Source organism: Pseudoliparis swirei, chromosome 5 (assembly GCF_029220125.1).
Source record: "Pseudoliparis swirei isolate HS2019 ecotype Mariana Trench chromosome 5, NWPU_hadal_v1, whole genome shotgun sequence".
NCBI classification, from domain to species: Eukaryota; Metazoa; Chordata; class Actinopteri; order Perciformes; family Liparidae; genus Pseudoliparis; species Pseudoliparis swirei.
Window position 1 is genome coordinate 12,620,470 of NC_079392.1, and position 14,857 is coordinate 12,635,326.

The window sequence follows — 14,857 nt, forward strand, 5'->3', positions numbered from 1 at the left end:
GATACTAACAGGAACCGGGAGACAAAAATAGAGGACATTTTGCATTTGCTACATAAATAATGTCATTACTTTTATTATTTTTGTGTACAGACATTCACCAGGCGTTATTGTTTGTCTTTGAATTACTGGAAAATTCTACCTCTTTAAGATCTATAAAACATACCGAGTTACTATTTGGTGTGAGCTATGACCATTCACGATAGGTTCCAAGAAGACAATGCCTCATTTCAAAGGGGTCGCATGACACAAAGTTTGCGAAGCACAAGCATAGTAAATCTTGAAGGGTGCAAAGGCCTTTAAGGCCTCTATAGTTGTAGGTCCTGTGCCTCAGTCTAATTTGTCATGTGTCTGGGCATACACACAAGCTCCCTGAGCACACTGAGGACCACTGTGAGCAACATCAGATGTGCACGCTGTGGCCACACACCAGTATCACACCTGTTCAAAACCTTGGATCATAGCAAGTTACATGGCTTATTAAAAGAATCAAATTACAGCAGCAATTTTCATTAGTTTACTTTGAATATAAGCGATTTGGCCCACTTAAAATGAAAAAGACAAAAATCTTGTTGTTCATGAGATGTATAGTATGTTATATATGCGAGAGTCCTGCTTTGGCCTGGCTATGGTCCAGTTGTGGCCTGGCTGAGGGTCCTGTTCTGGAAGAAATGAGACATATACACCTTTCAGACTTAACATTTTGTTCACATTAAAACATTCACATTTTGCTCAATGACATGTGCTGTCGCTCTTTGTCTGGAAAATATATTTTTTATTTGCATTTCTACTACTCATAGATTATCTAGTAGTAACAGCATTTAATGATTAATATCCATAAATAAAAAGTCTTAATAAATGTCACTAGAATATGCACACATTTTGACTTAAATGTTACCTTATTTTTCACGTCTGTCCTTCTCACTTCTCCAATGGTTGTACACTTTGTCCAGGTTGATGCTTCGTCTGCTTCTTGCTTTGACTTTATGCGCATCAGCTGGTCCAAATGTGCCACTTCAAGTACTCACATACTTTGCCATGTGATTGTGGATTTGTTGAACTGACAGCATTGATGCATTCATTTTGATGGCAAGTAAAATATTGTCAATGAGAACTTTAACTTGCTTGGGGTCAGATTTTGTTTTGCGTGACAGTTCGTTCCTTTTCTCTCTGTCGTTTGCGCTCTCCCGCAATAATGAACCAACCCCCTGTCCCACCTTGAGTCTTCGTACAATTCCAACAGCTTTCAAATGACTTTTCTGCTGAATGTGACGCTTGAGGTAGTCCAACTCCCATTCAGTCCACAATGTTACCGTTGAAAGCTCATTTGCTACTTTGGCTTCGCTGCATGTTTTGCAGAGTTGACCTTTCTCACTCGAAAAAGACAAAATCTCACCCAGTTTCACCGCTTGTTCTTCTATTTGCACATACTCCGACAGCCATTCCATCCAAAAAGAACCGCATTTCTTTTTTACTTTGGCTTGGTGAGTGGATGTGTCGCTGGCGTTGCCCGTTTGCTTCGCCATGATAAGGGGTTGCATCTCATAACTCCGCCGTATTGTTGTTAGCTAGCTAACCTGCATGGTGCGTATGGGCAGGGCACTATCAATGCTCTGATTGGCTGCGTAGCGTAAGTAAACCGTATCGTATCATTGGCTGGACACCTGTCACTCACTGTGTTACATTAAAAATGGTACACAAAACACATTATGGGTCTAATTAATTAGATTAGATTAGGTCTAATATTAGATATTAATTAATACGTTTATGGTGAATTTTATTTTATGCGCTGCATAGATTTTCTTGTGCGCTGAGAATGTGCGAGCAGTGCGCGATTGCACAGGCGCGCAGCTTAGAGACCCATTAAGAAACTTGCTGAAAAGCCTGGCAGGTCTCTGGGCGCGATACGAGAGGACCTGATAAACATTTAAGATTATGGGATATCACCAAGATAAACAGCTTAGATCAGTGGTTTGTAACCTCATTTAAGGTCCTGAACCCTGTAAGCTTCATCGGTGCATTAGCCGAACCCTTCGTAATTGGAAAAATATGATTTCTTAAAAACATAGCTAAAGTAACGTAGCTGATTGGCTTTCGCAACTCAGCGCCGGGCGACTTTTTCGCTCTGGTTGACACTGAGCGCCCTCTGGCGCCCCCGTGTGGTCGTGGCCATTAGTTGTACCCCGAACGGTCGCAGGCGCGCAGCAATAACTCGTCATCAACACTCGACACACAGGCGCCAGTAAACCTGCAATAATGGTAAGAACTCAATTGTGAACGTCTGAATTTGTTTTTAGTTTACATTAAATGTATTATTCGAAGAGTCGGGTGAGGCGTTCAAGTACTCACAGCTCACTAGTTCGCCTAAAGTGGTTGAATTTGCACGCAGTCTGCAAACCGGTATCGTGCTCGCCTTTTAGCCCGATGCTAACATCACGTTGTCATGTCGTTGTGTTTTCTTTCTCTTTTGTAGCTTTTCTACTCGTTTTTCAAGTCGCTGGTGGGCAAAGATGTGGTGGTGGAGCTCAAAAACGACTTGAGGTTAGTATTTGTCATGCAACTTCCCTTCGTTTGGTCTAGCCGCTCTAAATTTCCGTCAGCGAGTCACGAAGAACGGCGCTGCACCTTCACGTTGTGTGAGGAGAGGAAGAGGTCAAACTGCATTTAAGAGCTCTATCTGTGCACAATAATAGAAACACCGTGCAGTTAAATGCAGTGGGGTTGTTGTGCATCTTAAATATAACAGTACAATGTAATTCGTGTTATTTTGTCCTCCACCTGTATGTCGAGATCAGGGATAATTCATCCTTATGAATTCCTGCAGTCTTTATAAGAGCAACTTCTCTCTTTTCAGCATCTGCGGAACGCTTCATTCTGTTGACCAGGTTGGAAATTATGATTAATTCCCCCTTAAATTGACTCTACGCCAATCAGCTAATTTCTTCTACTATCAGACTATCAAGATCTGACTGAGCATATGTTCTTGTGTTTTTCAGTACCTGAACATCAAGCTCACAGACATCAGTGTCACCGATCCAGAGAAGTATCCACACATGGTAAGTCTGGGCTGTCTTTGCACCGATCGTTCCGTGTTCTTCTGCGAGGACCCGTCGGGGGCGGCTGTAGCTCAGTGGGGTAAGGGGGTCGTCCTGCAACCCCAAGGTTGTCGGTTCGATCTCGGCTCTCCCCATTAGTTGTTGCAAGTCGAAGTGTCCTTGAGCAAGGCACTGAACCCCCAGTTGCTTCCCGGGCGCATCACTGCAGCCCACTGCTCCTTAATAAATAAGGATGGGTTAAATGCAGAGAACTAATTTCCCCTTGGGGATTAATAAAAGTATATATCTATCTATCTATCCCCCTCCAGTGCTCTGTTTGAAGGAGGATATCCCGGCCCGGTTTAACAGCTCGGAGAAATCCTCAAACTTAACATTGTTTATCGCTGTGGTACTTAATGACGTTTCAGGCGTCTGAAACAAATTAGTTTGTCAGCTGTAAAGATTCTGCGACAAACAATGGACAAATCCTAAATACATGTGCACACGCGTGTGTATGAGCGGGATGCCAGTCCCCAAAAAGCGACATGCGAGGATCTCGTTGGGAGTTTCCGGATTCTCGCACGCAAACACGGAACTCCTTCATGTGTTGAATATGTAATCCATGCAAAAGTAACGTGCATATATTACAATAAACCAACGAAACTTAGTTAATGCGTAGAATATGGTGTAACATGGCAAACGTGAAACACATAAATCATTTGTCAAATTAACAATACTTTATGGTAATTTAAACATGTTGTACGTCTTTTAATAAATGTGAAAACTGAGTTTGTGGCATCAACAAGGGTTCAATACTTAATTTAAATATGGTCAGAAAGAGAGATTGTTTTTTTTATTCGTATTATTATACCACAATAAATGTCAAAGTAAAGCCAATGTCAACAGAACTCCCATGAAACCTTGTGCAGTTGCGTGAAATGAGATAATTTGGTAAAAAAATAATGAACACTTCGTTAAACGCCATCTAATGGATTATAATCCGGACTGCTCTGTCGCGTTGATGTGATTCTCTTCAAACTCTGCATTATCTTGTCTCAATTTGCCCCTAGCTGTCCGTGAAAAACTGTTTCATCCGTGGATCGGTGGTCCGGTACGTCCAGCTGCCCGCAGATGAGGTGGACACTCAGCTCCTGCAGGACGCTGCACGAAAAGAAGCGATGCAGCAGAAGCAGTGATTGACCCGAAGGACAGGGTCCAGTCTGGACTGGGTGGGGTTTCGATGGGGGGGATTTTGTGAAAGTGAATTACTATATAGATTTGAGTTACATTCAAGATAATATGGTTTCTGCCGCTCTTGTAATTTAAGCAGTATTGGTCATGTTCCTCGACTTTCACAAGGAACTCAATTGCATTTCTGACGGCAGCAATCAATAATTTTGCAACAGTAGTTATTGGAAATGGTCTTCAACTGTGCAGGAAGGCTTCATTTCATACTGCCTTTTAGAAATGGGACTAAATTAAATTGTTCGAGCCCAGACGAGGTAAGGATCTGTGGGCAAGTTTGTTGAGTAAAACAAGCAGTTATTTACCTTTTTTTTTTAATGCCTTGTTTTTTTTTATGCCACTTAAAAATAAAATGCTATTTTATTTACATGTTGATCTTGTTTTTGTTGTTTTTAGGGATGCTTTTGTAGTTTTGCAGTTGGGAAGCATTTTTTCAGGGGTGATTTAACTTTAAAATGATTGGAGAAGCTGGGGTGGGGGATTTATTGCCACAAGTTCTAGGATAAAAAAGAAAGTTATTTTGTACACACTTGGATTTACGTGGAATAAACATTAATACCACAGCCTCATTTTGCTGTAAGTCACCCACATCAAGTCGTCGCGGGATGATCAATACGAGCGCCGGTTCAATCGTGCATCATTGCTGTCGGAACAATTAGTGCTTCACCTCACCTCTGCTGGATGTTGTGGCAGTTACCCAACTCGACCACTTAAAGCGAGACGTTTGGACTTTTGGAAAGCAATGACGCTCCTCCGCTTCCAAACCAGAAGTCCATTCATCGGCAACAGTGAACAGACCACGGTTTGTTGGCTGGAGGAATCCATCTGTAATGGCGCTTTTGCAACACAAGTATTGTGGATGGAATGAGCCTCGAGTGATTTGTAACGGTGGAGCGTGCCTGCAGGTCAATGTCCCTGTTCTGTCAGTGACGTCCTGTGGTTTAAATGTCTAGCAAGATGTCTGGAAACATGTTGAAACTGCATCCAGCATCCTTTCCCCAGTTTTAATGACACTCACTCTGGTGTTAGTAGATACAAATAAAGTACTTTTTATTTTACATTCATACATCTAGAACATTGCACAATAACTTCAATGCTTTTTTTTTCTTTTTCAGTTTCTTTCTTAAAAAGCCCAATCCAAAAAACAAGTCCTGAAGATTTACAATGATGAATTTTGCATCTTTAGGGTCTGTGACAAGCATTTAAAAATATATACATATACACACACGGGATGGGGGGAGATTAGGACAAGTGGTGTCCCAAGAGTTGTACCTTTTTTTTCTTTTTTTAAATAGAGCTGGGCTGAACAGGGAAGGATTCAGACGCCATAGAGAAAGGCACATTGAATACACAGTGTATGTACAAACAGAGAAAAGAAACCTGGACACATACAAGTTACTGTAGGAGCTAGAACTGTAATGAGCAAAACTGTAAACATTCACTTATGGAAAACAAACAAGTCACATCTATACAAATACACTCAAAGCAAAACATTTTCTTGGTCATAACAAAGCCTCAAAATGCATTTCAATACTTGGATTGGCTCTGCCAGCAGAGCGCAATCCCACAGATATAATTACACAATATTAATGCCGTGTGCCCACTTCATGTGCGCTGACAACGGTAAGAGTACCTCATGCAGAACCTCAGACGGCAGCAGTCGTCTGATATGTTTGACAAAATCCAATAACAATGTTTCTTCCTTTTCTTTTCTTCTCCCCTCCCCTGTTCACATGAATATGGCAAATTGACATGGTGCAACATGTACAAACATCTACATAAAAAACCAACTGTGCGGCCGCAAATCTGGGAATCCCAAAATATATGAACCACTCATCGATCGAAATGTTCCATACTTTCAGAAAAGTAAGTTCTGATATAAAATACTGATTGTTTACATTCTGTCAACAAAATAAATCTTTATATAGGTACCTTCAAAGTTTAGAAACACTCCAAACATACACATATATATTTATATCTATATAGAAACAATAAAGTGACCAAGACGCCGTTCGCGGCTCTACGTTCACATGTAGTGGAAACCCGTTTAGAATGGCATACACAGCCCATTGATCCGTCTAATGAACACAGTGTGGCACTACAATTTTGGATGATTGTACAAGTTCGGATCTTTTTAAATGCCAAGGTCAAGATTGCCGCCTCGCCGAAACCAGTCCTCTCCGTGTGTCTCAGCAAGCCTTCGTCAAGTCGGTGGGCATGTCCGCCGTCGACATGCGGTACTGGATCTTGGTGTTGGTGATGGCGCCGTGCTTCTGCCGCAGATGCAGCCGCAGCTGGCTCTTGTGGCGGAAGTGCAAGTTGCATTTCTCGCACTGAAAAAAAGAAAAGTGGCGCGGCGTTATTTAAATGTGGCCATTGTGCGACTCGTTCGCGTTAATCTTTTCATGAAGAGGGAAACAGCGGGTTAACCTACATGGTAGGGCTTCTCCCCCGTGTGAATGCGCAGGTGGCTCTTCAACGTCTGCAGGTGACGGAAGCGCGTTCCACAGATCTCGCACGGATATGGCTTCTCACCCGTGTGGATCAACACGTGGGCGCGCAGATGAGCCACCTGACACAGAAAAGACAGACGCAGGGTGTCGTCAGCGGAGGAGTTCTTTTCACGCAGGCTTTGACGAGACGCCTCAGACGGCACACTGGTATCCATTGTATAAAAGCCAAAACCCCCGTTCGCATGTTTTTTTTCAGTAATTATGGGGAGTTCTGTTAAGCTGAAAATGACTACACACACACCAATAATTAGAGCTCAGAGAGGAGGATTAGTGCAATTGGTCCTTGCAATGTTTTCATACGAGACCATTTCTATGGAGGGGTGTTATTACCTGTACAAAACAAGCTCCGCACGTCTCACATTTATATGGCTTCTCTCCTGAGTGGATGCGAGTGTGAGTCTTGAGGTTAGCTGGTCTGTTAAACTGAGCGCCACAGATGTTGCAGCGATACGGCTTCTCCCCTGTGAAAGAACAAGCAAATCGCCGAAGAGAAAAAAAAAGAGAAAAAACCCCACCCTGTTAGAATCCAGCAGCGAAAAGGAGCAGAGACTTGACGGGACGGTAAAATAATCTTGGACGTACCCGTGTGGACGGTCTTGTGGCTGGCGAGGTTGCCCTTGTATCGGAAAGCCGCCTGGCAGCGGTCACATTTGTATGGCTTGTCGCTGTGCATCTGGAGCATGTGCCGTTTCAGCGCCTCGTCCTCGGCAAACTTGGAGTCGCACTCGTTGCAGAAGAACGTACCGTTTTCTGTCCGGGAGAGAGAAAGTGGTTAAGCCCTCATCCCCGAGCGATGCGGAAGCCATTTGTCTTTTGACGTCCGCCGACCAAAACTCACCGCAACTGGAGTCGGAGTATTCGGAGTGCAGCTCTGTCATGTCCTCTGCCAGGCGAGACCTGGGGGTATTGGGACACACCTCGGAGTGCTGCGGGGACGGCGTGCCGCAGGACGAGCAGTTCAGCCGGCTCAGGTAGTGTGGATGGGGGCCGTCACCCGTCCTCACTGAGCCCTCCAGTGCACTGGCAGGGGAAAAAACACACACACTTCGAGTCAGACCTAAATAATCAAATGCAATTGCAAATAGAATTCCTAAAATGATTCCGGATTATAGAAAACAAAAGAATAAAAAATAAATCTTTCTACCGAAACGATTCCTTCAAATTGACATTTGCTTGCAGAAATATGCCACGATGTACTTGGAAAACCCCTCAAACACTCACTTGTTGATGATGTTGTTGAGGCGACTAGCCTGGGGCACGGGCAGGTCCTCGCTGTGAGCGCTGCTCTTGCTGGTGGCTTGCGGGTCCAGGTTCTCTGAGTCGCTGGGGTGGAGGTAAGGCTGCAGGCCGAGGCGCTGAGGGGAACGAAGCCTGAGGTCCCGCAGACCCGCCTCCTCTTCCTCTTCCGTCGCGCTCTGATTCAGCACGATGAACTTGTACTTCTTCCAGTTTCGGGACTTGGGGTCCTGCGAGCCTTGCGGAGTCTGCACGCCCCCGCCGGCTGCCGCTTGGGAGAGGCCGGCGTTCTTGCTGCTGCTCGACTCCGTCGGGGAGTTGGGCTGGCAGTCTGATTTGAGGGGGCTCTGCGGGCTGCTCATGAGGCCCTTGCGTCCAGCGGTGGAGATCCCCAGCGGGTAGTGGTGATGGATCAGGTCCTCCTCCGCCTGGGGGGCGTGATCCTTTACAGAGTCCCTCTGGTGTTCCAGGCTCAGAGTCGGAAACGCGCGCTTCCTTGTGCCGTGGGCGATGGATTGGCCGACCCCCTCGTGGCTCTCCCTCCGCATCTCGTCGTCCCTCCCGAGCTCCCTGGAAGCGTATGTGGAGTGAATGATGCCGGAGGAGCCGGCACCAACTGCCCTGTCGTATTCCGCCCGGATGATGTTGGCGCTGTCATGCGGGGCGCAGTGCCTGTGGTGGATGCCACTCTTAGAGAGGTCGGAAAAAGCGTTTTTGGTATCGGTCAGTTTGCAGAGAGGGAAGGGGAATCCTGGCATGGGAAACTGCCCGTAGAGATGGTAGTTGCTGGGGGTGCTGACCCCGTTGAACATGTTTGAGCCGTAGGGCCTCCCATCCCTGAACGGAGCTACGCGGCTGTGCAAACTGTCGACAACATCGTGGGGCCGGTACGCATGGACATCCTGAGGTAAGACCAAGGGACTGACCAAGAACTCGTCTCTGGGCAGCTTAGCGGACGGATCGCTGTGGAAAGAATGCGGAGGGTGAAAAACAACACGACGGATGGCGACAACGGCGAATATGACGGACGCAACGGAAGCTTATTCTGCCAACCTGGATTTGATGAATCTGTGGCAGGTGTCCACGACGTGGTCCATCTGCAGGTAGACGGCCGTGTTCATGATCGCCATGATCAGACTCTCCTTTAGCGTGAGCCGGGAGGTGTACATGAACTCCAGCAGGATGGCGAAGCCCTCTGGGTCCACCTTTGGGTCCAGACTGATGGCGTTGAGGTTGCACTTGTGGGAGTCGGTGAAGATGCTGTAAAACAGCCCACTGAAGCCACGCAAAAGTCACAAAAACAAAGATCAGTCACTTCATCTCTAAACTGCGAGAGGACATATTATCTCACATTAAAACGGAATAACACACGCACCTGCAGGCCATCAGAACGGTCTTGTGTGCGCGAAACTGCTGCCCGTTAACCAGGATGGTGACGTCGGTGAGAATGTCTCTGCTCCGCAGCCGGTTCAGGTTGAGCAGGACATCACTTGCATGGCGTGTGAACTGTATGCAGCTGTCTGCTGCGCAAGCCATTTTGTCAAGTTCTGCAAAATAAAATATATATTATTATTTTACACACACACACACACACAAAGATTGCCCTGGAGAGTCAACGCCACAATCCCCCTCCCCCCCTCTGTATCAATGTTGAAGTACAGGGGATCTTCAAGCCAGTCCATTGGGCTGAAGATCTTGTTGAAGCTCACGAGGTCTTCATCAATGTGGCAGACAGATACTCGCGTTCTTCCAGAAGGCGGCGCCATTTATTAAATAAACACCGTCTAGACATTTAAACGTCAACCTTTTGGAATAATTTCTCTCCCTCCTCACTTTCTCTCCTTCTAAACCACCGGTTGACAAGTCAATACAGCAAATGAAGATGAAGAACCAGAGCAGACTAAAGTATTCATGATATAATCTTGTAATAACGGCATTTTTTCAATACTTACTCCGTTGATCTTAATTACATAAAAATGTATATGTAAAAAAGAATCATTTTCATGTGTATCATTTTAAAATGCGTTATTCGGCGGTTTTATTCATCACATTATATTAAAAAAACATATCAGAACGAGCATCAAGTCGCTCTGTCTACTTTATTTCTCTAGATTCAGTCCAATGGGACAAAGTTGAGTCTTTGCCTTCAGCGGTGTCGGATTTTCACACGACTCACCGTAAAGTGAGGAAAAACTGTTTCAACAAGCAGCTCAATCAATTATTATTGAAAACTATTCGTATTAGTATTATTTTAACCACACAATTAACGGCTAAACTCTTAAGGGTTCATTTCAAACGCCAGACGTCCTCCACTGAGCGCGGGTCGTGAGGCTCCTTGTTTGCCATCAAACCTGTGAGCGCGTGTTGTGGCGCCAGCAGCGCGCGCTGCCCGCTCTCCTTCTACCAGCGTGTCGAGACCTTTTCTAGGTCAATTACTTTTAAGCGGGGTGAAAAGTGTAATTTCACTCACTTGAGGCGGAATTGGCTTTATTATAACGCGCACGCGAATTGTTGACGTTATTTTCTTCTCAAAGTTTAGTCTGTAACTGGACACGTCCGAAAATAGAAGCACAGAACAACATAAAAGGACCAAAAACTCAGATAATTATATATATATTTATTTAAAGGTGGCGCATTATGACCTTCCAGTCGGGAACACAAAGACTGTCAAACAATGATGAGTTGAATCAATTGATGAAGGAGACTGGGAGTTTAACTTTAACCCGCACACCACAGTTCATCTGACACCAGGCGCATCCTGGTCTGCCCGAACAGCGGCTCCTCGCTCCACCTCCGACACACAGCTGGTGTTATGGACCGACACACAGTCGGATGGGGGAACCCGCTCCTGAGCACGAGCACGGTCTAACGAACCTCTTAAATGACACTTTGCATTAAAACCAACTCTGAGCGCATCTGTCAAGAAAAACAAACCGCGTTGAACTCGGCGTCGTGAGGAGCTTCATCAGGCGGCGCTGTCACGGTGGAAACGCGGCGACGCGTCTTAAAGGCTCTACCGTGGAAAACACACACACACACACCAATATACGCCAAGGTTTCCGGTACAATGTCACGGTACTGGCTGGTTCGGAGCAGCCCTTTTGGGCTCCACTGGAGCAAATTAGTGTCGGAGCGACTGCGAAGTAAAAACACACGTATCCTGAACCCGGGGCGGCCATGCTGCCAGCAAAGTTTGTCTGACAGCGCGCGCGAGCCGCCGCAAGTCTGTGTTGACACTTGAACGTACAAAGTAGCATTACAAGCAGAGCGCGTGTACAAAGCCGAAGCTGCTCGGACCCCGCCAACTCTGTCCGCACGAGAGCCGTGCGCGCGGGCTTCGGGCATCCCTCCGCGCAGCTCCGAGTCCTCATTTCCCCCCCGGTGTAACGTCGGAGTAACGTCCGCACACCGAGCGTTATTTCAGCGTCACAGCACGACTGTCAGTGCGGCACGGCGACGCTCCGGCGAGCGGAGGGAGGCGGCTATTCCGTCCCGCTGGTTCAGACGCGGCGGGCAGTGCAGCGCGCGAGGCAGGTGATCTGTCAGGGAGCCGCGCGCGGGCTGTCACTCCGCCGGCCACTTCAGAGTTCAGCCCCGCACTGTTCAAACTGCCAGACACAAGTCAGACAGCCCCGGCGTCACAAACACTCAACCGGCAACACACGGACAAACGGCTCTGTCTAAAACATCAGCAGCACACAGTAGATAACAACTTCGCGCCAAATTAGAGGCAAAAAGGAATTTTAAAAATCACCTGGTAGCGCTTTCCTAGAAACTTCTTGCATCACCACTTCTAAGAACCCCAGTTCTAAGAATCAGTCGAGCTCAATTCTCGGAATTTGAGCCCGAGACCGTACCACTTTTCCGTGGCAGGGGTGCGACGTTTTTTTCCCCCGGCGGTGAAAGCAACTCCTTTCCAAAGCTCCTATCAGAACGTATTTTACAAACAGCGAGTTGTACGGCAAACACTGCTTAAATACAGCGTTTCTGAACACACAAATGTTAATTATTTTGTACAATAATGCGGAGAATTATTTAAGGGTGATGTAACCCCCCCTTGCTTTTGGTTGAATCCATAGTCACAGGACGTCGACGTCACGGGTTCCTTAAACCCAGCCCCCGAAATTCTGAGAACTAATTTATATTCCGTGATTTAAGCAATGTGTTGTCTCGTTGCCGTTTCCTCGCATTGAACACACGACACACTACCTACATGTTGCCCACAGCACACAGACCGACATCTTAATTAGGCACACGCGGACATGCCGGTGTGACAGGCGAGCAGTTCTGCTCATCCAGAATCGCTTTCTTCTTTTTTTGTAGCCAGATTTCCTGCAGGTATGCTGACTTCAGAGATGGAGAATACTACGAATCACCATCGGGGGTTTGTTAGAAAAGGAAAGCTCTCATGGGTTCATTACCGTAGGCAGTCAGTGCGGCGCGCGTGTGTGTGAAGCGGCTTCGGGATCGGTGCTCATCTGCGCATTTAACTGTTTATAAGCAAATCTTTGTGATCGCTGTTGTGTTAAAGCGACTGCTTTTTTTCTATTTCCATAGATGACATTCATTTTTGGTATATTTGTATCCGCGATCTGCAGTCCTGTACTAACTTCATGATGATAGGAAACTTGTTGCAGGAAAGGGAGCGCATCACCAATCTAAAAACATTACATGTGCAAAGGATCTGCAGTCTAGCCCTGGTTATCATTTTTTAGGTTATGAATGTGAATATATGATATTGATATTGCAGATATTGTTACATTTAACGTCTCTGCTCTTTGTAATCCAGTTGGCAGTTTCGACAGACGAAAGCCTCTTGTTCTGTGGACCTTTCTTTAGAACATGTTTTTGATTGGAAAGGAGGAGGGTGTATAGAGTAATTGTCCATGTCAGATGCTGTGCACGTTTAACAACAACAAAAACGTTGCTCATTAAATTACAAAGGGAAAGTTTCCTGGAAAATTAATTGAATGCATTGTTGTGGTTTTTATTTTATTGTTGTACTCCCTTCTCACCATTTAATTTAAGGCATGTGTTGCATCATTTCTAGGAGTTGGGTGAGAACAAACGGCATTTTTAAAAAGAAAAAGAAAAACAAGTTTCAGCTTACTATTGATGTGTTTTACTTCATGCACTTTTAGTTTGAAAAGTCTCAACAGTCAGGTTTTTTTTTTGGCACGGAAGAGAAGTTGAACCCTAGTTGTCTTTCTTTCCTGTGTGGAAATGAGAACCTGTATGAATATGCATATCTGCTTTTTCTTTTTTTCCCTGACTGTTTGTGGTGTCTGGTTACGGGGGACTAGTACTGTTGGACAGCATCTGAAAGGCTTTATTCATTTCATCAGAATCAGAAATCAGAAACAGTTTTATTGCCAGGAATGTTTACACAAACGAGGAATTTTTTTGGCGGAAGGTGCAACATTTAGACATGACAAACAACAATCAACGCGACAGCAACAGTGAACTTAAGTATAAGATAAGATAAAGATAAAGATAAAGTGCTCGGACAACAAATAATGTTAAAGTGTTTAGGTGTGTGTTTCAAGTGACGTGTGTTTAAGTTCAAGTGAGTTTGTGTGCAAGCGTTCACTGTCGTTGACTCACCTTGGAAACTTTGCTTGTGGTGATTCCAGATCACGGCCTCCCCGTCTTTCCTCATCCCGTTCACCCCTTGGCACAGAAGGAGCATTTGCTGAGCTGGTGGCACACAACAAAGACAAAGTGTACATGCGTCATTAGTAGGTATATTAGTGCACATCACAACAGGGAAAGTGCACACTCTTACAACTCTCCCTTTTATCTGTGGTTTTTGGAAAATTACAAAATGACATACAGAAAGTCTGGTTAGATTCAAATGCTCCAATGGCTCTATATCAATGACATATTTTAATGATTAGGTTGATATTCATATCATGGAAATATCGGTCTTGTCCTCTGGGTTGGATTTGTGTCTTTATTTTGGTAAACATCCACATAGGGCCTTTATATACACCTCTTGATCATTTTATATAGTTTTGTTTTGATGGAAGAAGAACGCAGACGTTAGAACTGAAAATGTGTATGTTATGTTCCTCTTCATCAACATGGAGCTGTTCCTCTGCTCTTACTTGACACGTTTTCTGAGAGAGATGCATACCATGATAATAGTGCTATGAAGTTTAGAGGCACCTTTGAGCAGCCTGCCACCTTTGTCAGTCGATGTACACCAAACTGTAATGCAGCCCTTGTTTCACTTTATTATTTAACCCTTTACGTGACGCCACTGTAATGTAACACACATTTCTCCCCGCGGATCGCCCCAGCATCTGCCCATCTGGATCCGGCATCCCACAAAAAAAAGAAAACACTCCAGGTGTTTACAAACCATTGGAGGAGAGGAGAAAAAAAGAACAGAGAAAAAAAGTCTCCAAAATAATTAAGACGTGGCCTTTCACAGCAACCCTACGATTCAGCACTGCCAAATAAAGACTGCGCTGAGCTCTAAACAAAGAGCAGCGTCAACTTTATTCCAATCCACTTGGGGGATGTTTAAGGCGGCTCTGGCGCGGTTATGCATAATGCACGGCCATAAAGCATCCAGGAGTTGGGAGAGAGATGTGTAATTTACTGAGGCCTCATGCTGTGCCCGGCCATAGAGGGATGAGATAATTACCGCAAACTTGTACGCAACCGATTCCTTGCTTAAAAAAATAAATGACCCACTTATGGAGAGGACAGAGGAGGATGCATGCAGGGCAGCTGATCGATATCGGGCCATCTGAACTGATCGGCACATTGGGAAACGGGCTGCATGATTAACCAGTAGGTCATGGCGTTATTAGGTCACCGTTC

General features: G+C 45.4%; 2 protein-coding genes and 1 long non-coding RNA gene across 4 annotated transcripts; 1 reads left to right on the forward strand and 2 right to left on the reverse strand.

Moving 5' to 3' along the window:
* Positions 1 to 37: 37 nt before the first annotated feature.
* LOC130193602 (uncharacterized) lies at positions 38 to 1,894 on the reverse strand. The gene is made up of 2 exons (XR_008831670.1): positions 896 to 1,894; positions 38 to 659 (listed from the first exon to the last, which is right to left on the reverse strand). It is a non-coding gene; the product is annotated as an uncharacterized LOC130193602 (long non-coding RNA).
* Positions 1,895 to 2,177: 283 nt separating this feature from the next.
* Positions 2,178 to 4,644, forward strand: smx5. Its single transcript, XM_056414164.1, has 5 exons — positions 2,178 to 2,256; positions 2,471 to 2,538; positions 2,852 to 2,882; positions 2,994 to 3,053; positions 4,103 to 4,644. Exons 1-5 carry the CDS (start codon positions 2,254 to 2,256, stop codon positions 4,226 to 4,228), a joined length of 288 nt encoding a protein of 95 aa, XP_056270139.1. The 5' UTR covers positions 2,178 to 2,253; the 3' UTR covers positions 4,229 to 4,644.
* A 656-nt stretch (positions 4,645 to 5,300) lies between these two features.
* On the reverse strand, positions 5,301 to 11,703 carry bcl6aa (BCL6A transcription repressor a). Of its 2 annotated transcripts, none has more exons than XM_056415032.1 (9): positions 11,274 to 11,703; positions 9,402 to 9,573; positions 9,080 to 9,301; positions 8,012 to 8,989; positions 7,629 to 7,810; positions 7,373 to 7,540; positions 7,121 to 7,251; positions 6,712 to 6,849; positions 5,301 to 6,610 (listed from the first exon to the last, which is right to left on the reverse strand). In XM_056415032.1, the coding sequence occupies exons 2-9, from the start codon at positions 9,560 to 9,562 to the stop codon at positions 6,467 to 6,469; spliced, it is 2,124 nt and encodes a 707-aa protein (XP_056271007.1). In that variant the 5' UTR covers positions 9,563 to 9,573; positions 11,274 to 11,703; the 3' UTR covers positions 5,301 to 6,466. The 2 variants fall into 2 exon arrangements, with proteins under 2 accessions (XP_056271007.1, XP_056271006.1); XM_056415031.1 differs by having other exon boundaries at positions 10,497 to 11,703.
* Between the last annotated feature and the right edge of the window lie 3,154 nt (positions 11,704 to 14,857).